At 36.5% G+C, this 13899-nt stretch overlaps 1 protein-coding gene across 2 annotated transcripts in view; it reads left to right on the top strand.

The window, feature by feature from the left end:
- Positions 1 to 994: 994 nt before the first annotated feature.
- Positions 995 to 13899, top strand: part of guk1b (guanylate kinase 1b) — a 35192-nt gene continuing 22287 nt past the window's right edge. The window contains exons 1-2 of one of the 2 annotated variants that reach the window (XM_061883088.1): positions 995 to 1142; positions 3065 to 3176. In XM_061883088.1, coding sequence (XP_061739072.1) covers positions 3065 to 3176 — 112 coding nt within the window. In that variant the 5' untranslated portion in view covers positions 995 to 1142. The remainder of the gene's footprint in view (positions 1143 to 3064; positions 3177 to 13899) is intronic. The other variant, XM_061883089.1, reaches the window with a different exon arrangement.

Raw genomic sequence — 13899 nt, 5'->3', positions numbered from 1 at the left:
ACTTTAATTGTAATTATTACATTTGTCAAAATGATTTGATGACGTAACTGTTTTAAGTGCATATATGGCGGAAGGATCTGTGTGGTAAGGTGGTTTTTGGACGCAAGGTGTCATGGGTAATGGTGGAATCGAGCCACACAGTTTTTTGAACTCATTCATACTTATTGTCATTGGTACTTTTTCTAACTAGTACTGCAACAAACTCTCTTTATTTTGTCATTCATTTGTTCCCACATCGTTTTGAATTATTAATATCACAAGTAAACCATACAAACGAAGAAGAACGTCTGGAGTTTTGTTTTTATTTGTTGCCGCAGCAAGCGGAGTGAATGTGATAGTAGAGGAGCGTCAAGCTTAAGGCTACTTTAGGAATCTACAAGGGATTTTCCAAAATTATCCTAGTAAATGTGTCTAATAACATATGAATCGCTCACAACACGCCTCTTCTTTTTTTTCCTTTTTTTAAGCGCTTCACTCTAACTTTCCTCATCCAAAAATCTTTCATCCTCGCTCAAATTAATGGGAAAATCATTGCTTTCTCGGTCCAATCGTTCTTGCTGCTGGTGGCTATGATTATAAACAATGTTCAGAAGTGAGGAGCTCATTGTCTGCTAATTCCGATACAGGCAAGGCTTTTTTATTAGCGACTAAAAGTTCCCAACTTTATTGTCGATGTTCTCTACTAAATCCTTTCAGCAAAAATATGGCAATATCGCAAAATGATCAAGTATGACACCTAGAATGGACTTGCTATCCCCGTTTAAATAAGAACATCTCATTTCAGTAGGCCTTTAAAGAAAGTGGGTCGCGGCAGGATTAGTCGGGTGGAGATAAATCCTGCTTTTATTTTGAAAGACCACGCAGGTGATAATGTGGCATCCGAGAAAAACGATGTGGAATTGATCAATGCATTTCTAACCGCCACTTTTCAAGCTCCCAGATGTAAAAGAGAAAAAAGATGAGTCCGGCAGTCACGTGACATGTCCGATACAGGTGTTGCCGGGGTGGATATCGACACGCCAGCAAGCAGCCGCGTGATTGGTCAACGCAGGCCGACGGTAATTCAGGTTGACAGTGAGCTGATCAGCGAGCTGCTCGTTGAGCCACAAGACTCCATCTGCTCATCTGCTCCTCCAGGAAAGGTAAGGAAAAACTTACAAATGGCATTTCCTTATTTTTCACAATAAAATAAATAGATGAAATCATCCGAAAACGTGTACAAGTGGAACTAATCATGTCATTGTTGGTAGTTTAATATATGATTATAATGGATATAAAACAGAATACGCTACAGTTGATGGTTTTAAAAAGTCATTGTAATTATATTATTATATAAAAACATATTTAAAAGTAATATATTGTTGTGGGTTTTTAAAAAGTATACATAGTTATTTTCTTTTAAAAGGAAACAATATCACAGTGCTTAAAAATAATTGTAATGTATTAATTATTAATTGTAAATATGATACAAACATGCCTTTTAGTTTATATATATTAACATATATTTATATATATTTGAGAGTATGTCACTGTTGGTGTTTTTCAAAGTATGTTTTATGGTTTATTTTTGAAAAATAAATACTATCATAGTTAGTGGTTGAATAAACAATTGTGATCACATTATTATGCAAACATGTCTTCCAGATATAATTATTAAAAAAAATATTAGGAAGTATGTCACTGTTGGTGGGGTTCCTAATCATCATGTATTATGATTTACATAAAAAAAGACATATCACAGAAGTTAAATAAATATATAATTGCAATTGTTATGTTATTACATATAATTATTTACAATTAGTAGAAAGAATGTAATAGTTTTTTTTTTTGTGTAGTTTGAAAATAAAGCATGTAGTATAATTTTACAAAAAAATAATATCACAGTGGTTCATAAATAGTTGTATTTATATTTTTGTACAAACATGTCATTTAGATAAAATTATTTAAAAAATATTAGAATGTCACTGTTGTGTGTTTTAAAAATGTGTATAATCAGTATATATTATAATTTAATCAAAAAAATAAACAGTATCGAAGTAGGTGGTAAAAATATGTTTAGATATATGTTTAGATAAATATATATCTTTATATATATGTGTACATATATGTATATATATATATATATATATATATATGTATATATATATGTATATTTATATATGTATATATACAAATATATATATATATATATAAGTGTATATATATATATATATATAAGTGTATATATATATATATATATATTTATATATATAAGTCTATATATATATATATATACATACATACACATATATATATGTATACATATATATGTGTATATATATATATATACATATATATATATATGTATACATATATATACATATATATATATACATATATGTATATATATATATACATATATGTATGTATATATATATATATATATATATATATATATGTGTACACACACACACACACACACACACACACACACACACACACACACTCAGTTGTTGTTGAATATGCAAAATGCAGTTATTTATTATAGGTATTATTGTATGAAATAAAAACGTGACTGCCTAAAAACAATAATATTTCCTAACTGTCCATGCAAATAAAATAAAATAAAAGAAGGAAAACTGATGTTGTATCGTGGTAAAGAAAAAAAAAAAGCGGCTAAACAGGTCAGACGTTCCGCTCAGCTTTAGTGCGACCAACTAATCCTTTGACTTGACCTCGTCAACCCTTGTGGGCGTCGGCCTGTCGCACCTGTCGCACCTGTCGCCAATTATGTGGAGGAGCACATTTTGATGCTTTCAATCAAAGGAGAGACAGAATTATAGTGAGCGCTGTCATGATGAAAGCTTGACTTTAAACTCTCTGTGTGTGTCTACGTGTGTGTGTTAATGTGTGTGTGTGTGTGTGTGTGTGTGTGTGTGTGTGTGTGTGTGTGTGTGAGAGTGTGTGAGGAGGATCAGAGCCGCAAAGACAAGAGATTAGCACGGTTGACTTAAAGCCACGCTTGTTCATCATCATCATCATCAGTGTTGATGTTTCTGATGAGTGTTGATGTTCCTGATGTCAGATGTCAGGACCGAGGCCCGTGGTTCTGAGCGGCCCATCCGGAGCAGGGAAGAGTACTTTGATGAAGAGACTCATGAAGGACTATGAAGGCGTCTTTGGATTCAGCGTGTCACGTAAGTACCACTTCCTGTCACCCCGCAACTACCACTTCCTGCCACCCCTCAAGTTCAATACAATAGAATAGAATAGATCGGACTTTATTGTCACTATATTCGCTTATAACGAGATTAAGGACTCCAACTTTAAGGTGCGGTAGTGGAAACAAATATGGGATAAAAATAAATTACACAAGAGATAATAAAGATCGACCTAAGAATTGAAATAAAACGGACTACTATCCAATAGAAATAATAAGCAATCCTGTACAATTAACAAAATACTGTACAATATCCATCCATTTTCTACCGCTTATTCCTTCTTTTGGGGTCGCGGGGAGCGCTGGTGCCTATCTCAGCTACAATCGGGCGGAAGGCGGGGTAAACCCTGGACAAGTCGCCACCTCATCGCAGTATTGTACAATATACAAAATACTGTACAATATACAGAAGAAGACAAGAGTACCGGAGTAATAAACAACAATCAGTGTGGGATGTATTGCACTCGAAGGGTAATATTGCACAGTAGGGTGCAAGTACCAGGTGACTTTAATATTTGTCTTCCATTGTGTCCATTAAAGCACAGACAATTGCATAAACATGTGAAAACATTGCAAAACGCCACAAATTTAGTCGGCCATTTTGAATATCCCACTCCCGACATCGCCGGAAATTTCCGTCAGTTTCTACGTCAGTTTAGTAACACTTAGGGGATAGGATAGGATTGATCTTTATTGTCATTGCACAAGTACAAGGAAACTATGTTTTCAGCACAAACGTGTTCAAGATTAGACAAACAAACAGAGTGCAGGGTTACAGAACAGGAACGCTGATGGGTCGCGTAAAAGACGGGAAAAAGGTAAAACGCTGGGGAAGAAGATGAGTAAAAAAATACAATCTAGGGGAATCAAGCGGTGGTGAAGACGTGGGGTTGAGGTGGTGTGTGTGTGTGTGTGTATATGCCTATTGTCTTGGGTGGGGTGATGTAGTATCCATAGGCCTGGGGCCGTTCTGCATGCAAGCAAAAGTTGAACTACAGGTGTCGTTAGAATAGAATAGAATAGAATGAACTTTATTGTCATTATATTTGCATATAACGAGATTAAAGACTCCAATTTAAGGTGCGGTAGTGGGAACAAATATGGGGTGAAATAAATGACATAAGAGGTAATAAAGGAAAAACTAACAATTGAAATAAACAGACTACTATCCAATAAAAATAATAAGCAATTCTGTACAATATACAAAACACTATAGAAGTACAAAATACAAATACTGTACAATATACAGAGCAAGACAGGAGTACCGAAGTAATAAATAACAACGGGACGGCGTGGCGCAGTGGCCGAGTGGCCGAGCGCAACCCGAGGGTCACTGGTTCAAATCCCACCCAGAACCAACCTTGTCACGTCCGTTGTGTCCTGAGCAAGACACTTCACCCTTGCTCCTGATGGGTGCTGGTTGGCGCCTTGCATGGCAGCTCCCTCCATCAGTGTGTGAATGTGTGTGTGAATGGGTAAATGTGGAAGTAGTGTCAAAGCGCTTTGAGTACCTTGAAGGTAGAAAAGCGCTTTACAAGTACAACCCATTTATCATTTATCATTTAAGTGACGGACGTATTGCACTCGAAGAGTAGTATTGCACATTGTGTCGTTGAGGAGGGAGGGAGGTCAAAAGCGTCCATCATTGAGGAGTCCTCCGGGATGTTTTCAGAACAGCTTGCTCCTGTTGGTGCAGCGTCAAGGCCATTCGAGGGAGTCACATCGTAGATTTGTTTTTTTTTGTTTTTTTTCCGCGAGCAGACAATACAATGGCTTGTCTGTTCTATTCGTCCATGCCGGCCCTCGTATCCATTTTTTTCCTTTCAACCAGCTTCTCCATGATGTGATCCATCTTGCGATTCAGTTCAGAAATCACCCCAGACTGTGATCCCAAACCTTCCATTGCGACAAACAGCCTTTGGGCTCCTTGAGGGGCTGCCATCGTCTTACAAATTTGACGATACACCAGAGCAGGGGTAGGGAACCTATGGCTCTAGAGCCAGATGTGGCTCTTTTGATGACTGAGTCTGGCTCTCAGATAAATCTTAGCTGACATTGCTTAACACGGGGCTGTCCAAAGTGCGGCCCGCGTGTCATTTTTAACGGCCCCACGGCACATTTTAAGAATACAATTAAAAAAAATTAAAAACATAAAAAGTGGTATAAAAGAGCAAAAAGGTGAAATGTAACAAAAAATCGTTGCAATGCTTATACTCTTATAACACAAATCTGCGATGCAGGCTGGTTCTTTCTTTAAAAAAGAATAATGAATCAAAATCAATGTCATTTTGAATTATTAACCTATACAAGGCTTCGATTACATCACATTAAATATTCCACTTTGAGATATTTTTGGGGGAAAATGTTGCATATTTTGTGTTTTACCTTATAAAAAACTGAGCTGTTTTTTTTTAAAGAAGGGCCTAAAACAAACAAACAAAACTTAAACGACAATAAAACTTAAAATTGACGGATATATCTGAAGTTGATATCGAGATTATTGTGCTAAAAGTAAACAGTAAAAAAAATGTCTAATTTATTTTTTTAACACTTTAATACATAGGACACTTTTGGATCCCCAATTATTTTAGTGTGATTTTTTTTGTAACTGTCATTGCTCCAAAAATAATAATGAATCAAAATCCAAAATTAAGGCTCCAATTATTGTATGATCTCAAATATCCCACCTAAAAAAGTTATTGGGTGAAAATATTGCATATTTTGTGTTTTTAAAAAAAATTTTTTACAATGTTGATCTAGAGATTTAAAACTTGCATAATAATAACAATTATTTTGATTGATAGATTGATACTTTTATTAGTAGATTGCACAGTACAGTACATATTCCGTACAATTGACCACTAAATGGTAACACCCCAATAAGTTTTTCAACTGAATAATGACACATTTTTTATATATATTTTTTTGACCAAAACCCCTTGGGGTCCCCGGGATCATAACTGAGTGGAGGCCTAAAAGTATATTTTTTATACATAAATAAATAAAATAAATAAATGGGTTGTACTTGTATAGCGCTTTTCTACCTTCAAGGTACTCAAAGCGCTTTGACACTACTTCCACATTCACCCATTCACACACACATTCACACACTGATGGAGGGAGCTGCCATGCAAGGCGCCAACCAGCAACCATCAGGAGCAAGGGTGAAGTGTCTTGCTCAGGACACAACGGACGTGACGAGGTTGGTTCTAGGTGGGATTTGAACCAGTGACCCTCGGGTTCCGCACGGCCACTCTCCCACTGCGCCACGCCGTCCCATATATTGTATTGGTTTTTAAAATAAAAATTATGAAAATAGCACCCGTTTGCTCTGATTTTTTTCAGTGTGCGGCCCTCAGTGGAAAAAGTTTGGACACCCCTGGCTTAACACGATAATTATGAATAATTCCGCTAGTAAGCACAGAGCTAAAAATAACGTTCAAAATACAAAACATTCTCATGCATTTTATCCATCCGTCCGTTTTCTACCAGACTTGTTCAAGAAGTCGCGTTAATGGTAAGAAGGATTTGATTTATTATTGGTTAACTTCAGAATAAGAATGTTATTAAAACGAATAAGGGATTTATTATACTCTAAACATGTTGGTCTTACGTAAAAATGCACACATTTAGTTGTATTCAGTGTCAAAAAATATGATATGGCTCTCACGGAAATACATTTTGAAATATTTGGCTTTCATGGCTCTCTCAGCCAAAAAGGTTCCCACCAGAGCAATGCTCAGACCAATCAGCCGGTTCCAAATAGGTAGATGTCTTCCACGTCCTCGATGGAAAGGACTGAGATTCTCCACTTATCCCGCAGAAATGGTTCCATCGGGGCAGCCAGGTTCCCCAGAAACTCTTTTCCTCACCGAAAAGATTTTGTCAATTGAGTCGAGAGTCCAGCTGATCAATTCCATGTCTGATGTTTAGATTTGGAGGACAGCGCAAAGAAAGAGGCTTCAAAAAACTGTAGACAAGACAAAACAAGATGGTGGCTGCTGTAGGCAGGAGCTCTGTGCTCTTGTATCATCCTTTTGTGTTTCCCTCTTGTTTTCATGTCTTATTATATTTTTTTATGCCTATTGGTCCGGGACCTTTTGGGACTGTGTGACAAGGGGTGGCACTTTCGTGACCTCTGTGGTGCTTTTTTTGTGGACTTCTGGATCTGCCTCCCGGGAGCCTTTTGGCCATGGAGACCAGCTGCTGGGTCTCTGCCACACCGGAGTCGGTTTGGAGCAGGGGTGCCCATTACGTCGATCGCGAGCTACCAGTCGACCGCGGGGGGTGTGTCAGTCGATCTCCAGCCAGGCTTTTAAAAAAAATACACCTAAAAATGAGTGATCATCAATCTTCACCAAGACGTCACTTAAATGACATTCACGGTACCGGAGGGTCTTGTGAGATGACGCTGGCTGCTGCAAGATCATTATTATGAAAATATGACCGAGAGGAAGGCGAGAAACACTTTTTATTTCAACAGACTCTCGCGCCGTACCTTCCGTCAAAACTCTAAAGGCCGACTGCACATTTCCTATCTTCACAATAAAAGCCCTGCTTCATGCTGCCTGCGCTAACTAAATACAGAGTCTCGGAAAACTGGCGTGCACAAGCGGTCCCTCAGAAAGCTGGCGTGCACAGCACTTGTGCACGCCAGCTTTCTGAGATTCTTATTTTGACCCGTCAGCGATCCTGTTCTGTCTCCCTTTAATGTTTGTCTGATCTGGAATGGGATTGTGCTGAAAATTGTATTTTTCCTGACGGAATACATAAAGTACTATCTAATCTATCTAATTTAATCTAAAACACCGGAGGCAATCTCATCACTAGTCGTGCTGGAAATATGCAAGCATCGTAAAGAGATGTGTTGTTTATCAGTCACAATCCTCATGTAAGACAAGAATAAATATGCTTTTATTTGGTTTTGCATTCTAAATGCTAAATAAATATCGAGCAATTGAGTCAACAGATGGAGGCTCCTCATTGTACTCTCTCTAGAAACATCCAGAAAGCGCCAAAAATACTCCCATTACATGTCGGGACCTGTAAAGTAGACAAATATGAGTGATATGAGTGACACCCCTTCTTAACTGTCTATGTGACGTCAAGGCTTGGTTAGCCCAGAATTTTTTAATAATGAATGAGGGAAAAACGGGAATTTTAGTTTTTGGTCCGGCCCTCACTGACTTGGGACCGTTGCAAAATGATGTGCGTCCCAAAGTCACCAGCCTTGGCGGAACTATAGACAGCCATTTTAAACTAGACAAACAAGTCAATGGCGTTTTAAAATGGTGTTTTTATCACCTTCGTCTTTTAGTAAAGGTAAAGCCGTTTTTATCTTTTAACCTTTTTGAACAAGTGGTGCATGCTTTTATTTCAAGTGGCCTGGACTACTGCAATGCACTTTATGCTGGCATTAGCCAAAAAGCTCTCTCCCGGTTGCAGTTAGTCCAGCAGGACTTTTAACAGGGGCCAGGAAACGCCAGCATATAACCCCAATTCTTCAGAGTTTGCACTGGCTCCCTGTTCATTTTAGAATTGATTTGAAAACATTGCTGTTAGTTTTTAAATCTTTACATGGACTGGCACCTCAATATATCTCGGACCTCATCCAAATTTACATTCCTGCGTGTGCTCTGAGGTCCGAGAGCCAGCTCCAGGTCGTGGTGCCCAAGACCAGACTTAAGACCAGGGGAGACAGGGCCTAAGCTCTGGAACACTCTGCCGCTCCGTGTTCAAACTGCTTCCACAGTGGACTGTTTTAAGTCTCGTCTTAAGACCCACTTTTATTCTTTGGCTTTTAACACTACGTGAGTTGTGTGGTCCTCTGTCCTCTGTGTTTTTATACACTTTGATTTCTATTTTATTGTTTTAATTGATTTTACCCCTAAAAATAGTTTTTAATCATATTTGTTTGTATATTGTTTTTATTGGTTTTATATTTATTTATTTTTGTTTTTATTCAGTCATTGGTGGAGCATAATATGTATATATATATATCTTTTTATTTTATTTTATTGTATTTTATTTTATATTTTATGGCGCAGTGGGATAGTGGCCGTGCGCAACCCGAGGGTCACTGGTTCAAATCCCACCTAGAACCAACCTCGTCACGTCCGTTGTGTCCTGAGCAAGACGCTTCACCCTTGCTCCTGATGGGTGCTGGTTGGCGCCTTGCATGGCAGCTCCCTCCATCAGTGTGTGAATGTGTGTGTGAATGGGTAAATGTGGAAGTAGTGTCAAAGCGCTTTGAGTACCTTGAAGGTAGAAAAGCGCTATACAAGTACAACCCATTTATCATTTATTTATTTTATTTTATTTTTCTAATTTTTTTTTAAATTTATTTTTTAATTAATTTTTTTTTACAATTGTTTTTAACATGGCTGTGCAGCACTTTGGAAACGTTATTGTTGTTTAAATGTGCTATATAAATAAAGTGGATTGGATTGGATTGGATTGGATAAGCGCTAACGCAGACGGACTATTTTAGCGCCGCATTCATTCAATCACTCAATCAAAGTTTATTTATATACCCCGGTGGAAGTCGATTCCTAGCGGTACCACGGACATACCGTATTTCCTTGAATTGCCGCCAGGTATATAGTATGCACCTGGCTAGAATTACTGCCGAATGAAACTCGTTTCGCAAGGGAATTAGCGCATGCCTAGCATTATCTCCGGCCCAGGCTTAATCCAGATTTTTTTTTGACAGTTGCAAAAAATTCAGACTTTTTGACACAAAAAAAATCCAGACTTTTTGACACTTAACCTGACTTTTTGACACTCAAACAAAATCCCGACTTTTTGACACTTAGAAAGAAAAAAATCCAGATTTTTTTTTGACAGTTGCAAAAAATTCAGACTTTTTGACACAAAAAAAATCCAGACTTTTTGACACTTAACCTGACTTTTTGACACTCAAACAAAATCCCGACTTTTTGACACTTAGAAAAAAAAATTCTGATTTTTTTGGACAGTTACAAACAATTTTGACACTTAAGATGACTTTTTGACACTTAAACAAAATCCCGACTTTTTGACAGAAAAAAATCCTGACTTTTTGACACTTTGAAAAAAAAATCCAGATTTTTTTTTGACAGTTGCAAAAATTTCAGACTTTTTGACACAAAAAAAATTCAGACTTTTTGACACTTAACCTGACTTTTTGACACTTAAACAAAATCCCGACTTTTTGATGCTTACAAAAAATCCACATTATCTGACAGTTGAAAAAAAATCCCTTCATTTTGACACTTCGAAAAAATCCAGATTTTTTTTGACAGTTACAAAAAATCCAGAATTTTTGACACAAAAAAAATCCAGACTTTTTGACACTTAACCTGACTTTTTGACACTTAAACAAAATCTCGACTTTTTGACAGAAAAAAATCCCGACTTTTTGACACTTAGAAAAAAAAAATCCAGATTTTTTTTTGACAGTTGCAAAAATTTCTGACTTTTTGACACAAAAAAAATCCTGACTTTTTGACACTTAACCTGACTTTTTGACACTTAAACAAAATCCTGACTTTTTGACGCTTACAAAAAATCCACATCTTCTGACAGTTGAAAAATAATCCCTTCATTTTGACACTTCGAAAAAATCCAGATTTTTTTTGACAGTTGCAAAAAATTCAGACTTTTTGACACAAAAAAATCCAGACTTTTTGACACTTAACCTGACTTTTTGACACTCAAACAAAATCCCGACTTTTTGATGCTTACAAAAAATCCACATTATCTGACAGTTGAAAAAAAATCCCTTCATTTTGACACTTCGAAAAAATCCAGATTTTTTTTGACAGTTACAAAAAATCCAGAATTTTTGACACAAAAAAAATCCAGACTTTTTGACACTTAACCTGACTTTTTGACACTTAAACAAAATCTCGACTTTTTGACAGAAAAAAATCCCGACTTTTTGACACTTAGAAAAAAAAAATCCAGATTTTTTTTTGACAGTTGCAAAAATTTCTGACTTTTTGACACAAAAAAAATCCTGACTTTTTGACACTTAACCTGACTTTTTGACACTTAAACAAAATCCTGACTTTTTGACGCTTACAAAAAATCCACATCTTCTGACAGTTGAAAAATAATCCCTTCATTTTGACACTTCGAAAAAATCCAGATTTTTTTTGACAGTTGCAAAAAATTCAGACTTTTTGACACAAAAAAATCCAGACTTTTTGACACTTAACCTGACTTTCCGACACTTAAACAAAACCCAGACTTTTTGACAGAAAAAAATCCAGACTTTTTGACACTTAACCTGACTTTTTGACACTTAAACAAAATCCAGACTTTTTGACAGAAAAAAAGCCAGACTTTTTGACACTTAGAAAAAAAATTCCCAATTTTTTTTGACAGTTGCAAAAATTTCAGACTTTTTGACACAAAAAAAATCCAGACTTTTTGACACTTAACCTGACTTTTTGACACTTACACAAAATCCAGACTTTTTGACAAAATCCAGACTTTTTGACACTTAAACAGACTTTTTGACACTTAAACAAAACCCCGACTTTTTGACACTTAAACAGACTTTTTGACACTTGAACAAAATCCCGACTTTTTGATGCTTACAAAAAATCCACATTTTCTGACAGTTGAAAAAAAATCCCTTCATTTTGACACTTCGAAAAAATCCAGATTTTTTTTGACAGTTACAAAAAATCCAGAATTTTTTTGACAGTTACAAAAAATCCAGAATTTTTGACACAAAAAAAATCCAGACTTTTTGACACTTAACCTGACTTTTTGACACTTAAACAAAATCCCGACTTTTTGACAGAAAAAAATCCCGATTTTTTGACACTTAGAAAAAAAAATCCTGATTTTTTTTGACAGTTACAAAAAATCCAGACTTTTTGACACAAAAAAATCCAGACTTTTTGACACTTAGAAAAAAAAATCCAGATTTTTTTTGACAGTTACAAAAAATCCAGACTTTTTGACACAAAAAAAATCCAGACTTTTTAACACTTAACCTGACAATTTTGACACTTAAACAAAATCAAAATAATTAGCGCCCCGGCGGGAATTCAAGGAAATACGGAATACTTCACAGGAGCCAGGTGTGCCATGTTGGACAAAGTTTTAATGTACATATATTTATCAACGTCTTTTCTCCAGCAGAACGTGACTTTTCTACTTTTAGCAAGTTTGTAACTTCCCACATTTGTATTCTCTTTTACGTGGAAAACAATGTCACTTTCATTTTGAGTCTGTAATTGTGACGACTGAGCTGCCTTTTTCTAACATAAAATCTATGCTTTTTTATTTTATTTTTATTTTTTATACAGCGCATTACTGTAAATCAGAGGTCGGCAACCCGCGGCTCCGCAGCCGCATGCGGCTCTTTAGCGCCGCCCTAGTGGCTCTCTGGAGCTTTTTCAAAAATATATATAAAAAATGGAAATGATGAGGGGGGGAAAAAAAAAAAAAGTGTTTTAATTTGGTTTCTGTAGGACAGGGGTCGGGAACCTTTTTGGCTGAGAGAGCCATGAAAGCCAAATATTTCAAAATGTATTTCCGTGAGAGCCATATCATATTTTTTAACACTGAATACAACTAAATGTGTGCATTTTTAAGTAAGACCAACATTTTTAGAGTATAATAAGTCTTTTATTCTTTTTAACAACATTGTTATTCTGAAGCTAAGCAATAATAAATAAAATGTCATGTCTGTTGATCATGTTTTTGTTTGGCCATGTGCTGTTTGTCCTTTGGACTCTTTAAGTTCCTGTTTTTTTCCACTCCCTTGTCTGGTTTCCTTGGTTACTCATTTTGTCCACCTGTCTCTGGTGAACAAAATGCCCGCTCACCAGCTTCCCGAGCACTAATCAGAGGCAGTATTTAAGCTCGTCTTTGCCAGTCAGTCTCCCTGTGCTGACTTGTTTCATGCCTTGCCATAGTTTTGTGCTTCATGCCATGCCAAGTAAGTTTTGTTTGATTTATGTTCTTAGTCTGTTTATGCGTTAGCTTTGTTCTTTAGCCCAAGTTGTGCCTCCACTGTGAGCGATTTTTGTTTGTATCTTTTTTCAGTTTAAATTTAGTCATGTTTTTACCTAAATGCCATGTCCCGAGTAGTCCGTCTGCCTTCCTGGAGGAACGACCCTGTAGCAAGCTGCGACCCCCCCCATCGTGACATAAAATATTTCTTACTATTAATGCGACTTCTTGAGCAGGTGCTGTAGAAAACGGATGGATGGATTTAAATGCATGAGAATGTTTTATATTTTGCACGTTATTTTTAGCACTGTGATTACCAGCAAAATTATTAATAATTATCGTGTTAAGCAATGTCAGCTCAGATTTACCTGAGAGCCAGACTCAGTCATCAAAAGAGCCACATCTGGCTCTAGAGCCATAGGTTCCCTGCCCCTGGTTTACATGTACAACTTTCTCCGACTTTCTGAGACGTGTTTTATGCCACGTCTCATTTTGTCCACCAAACTTTTAACGCTGTGCATGAATGCACAAAGGTGAGTTTTGTTGATGTTATTGACTTGTGTGGAGTGCTAATCAGACATATTTGGCCACTGCAAGCTAATCGATGCTAACATGCTATTCAGGCTAGCTAGATGTACATATTGCATCATTATGCCTCATTTGTAGCTATATTTGAGCTCATTTAGTTTCCTTTAAGTCCTCATAATTCAATTTATATCTCATGACACACTATCTGTATGTAATAT

The sequence above is a fragment of the Nerophis ophidion genome, linkage group LG22 (genome assembly GCF_033978795.1).
Source record: "Nerophis ophidion isolate RoL-2023_Sa linkage group LG22, RoL_Noph_v1.0, whole genome shotgun sequence".
Classification (NCBI taxonomy): domain Eukaryota; kingdom Metazoa; phylum Chordata; class Actinopteri; order Syngnathiformes; family Syngnathidae; genus Nerophis; species Nerophis ophidion.
The sequence above is the reverse complement of the archived record's forward strand: the minus strand, read 5'-3'. Positions and strand labels throughout refer to the sequence as shown.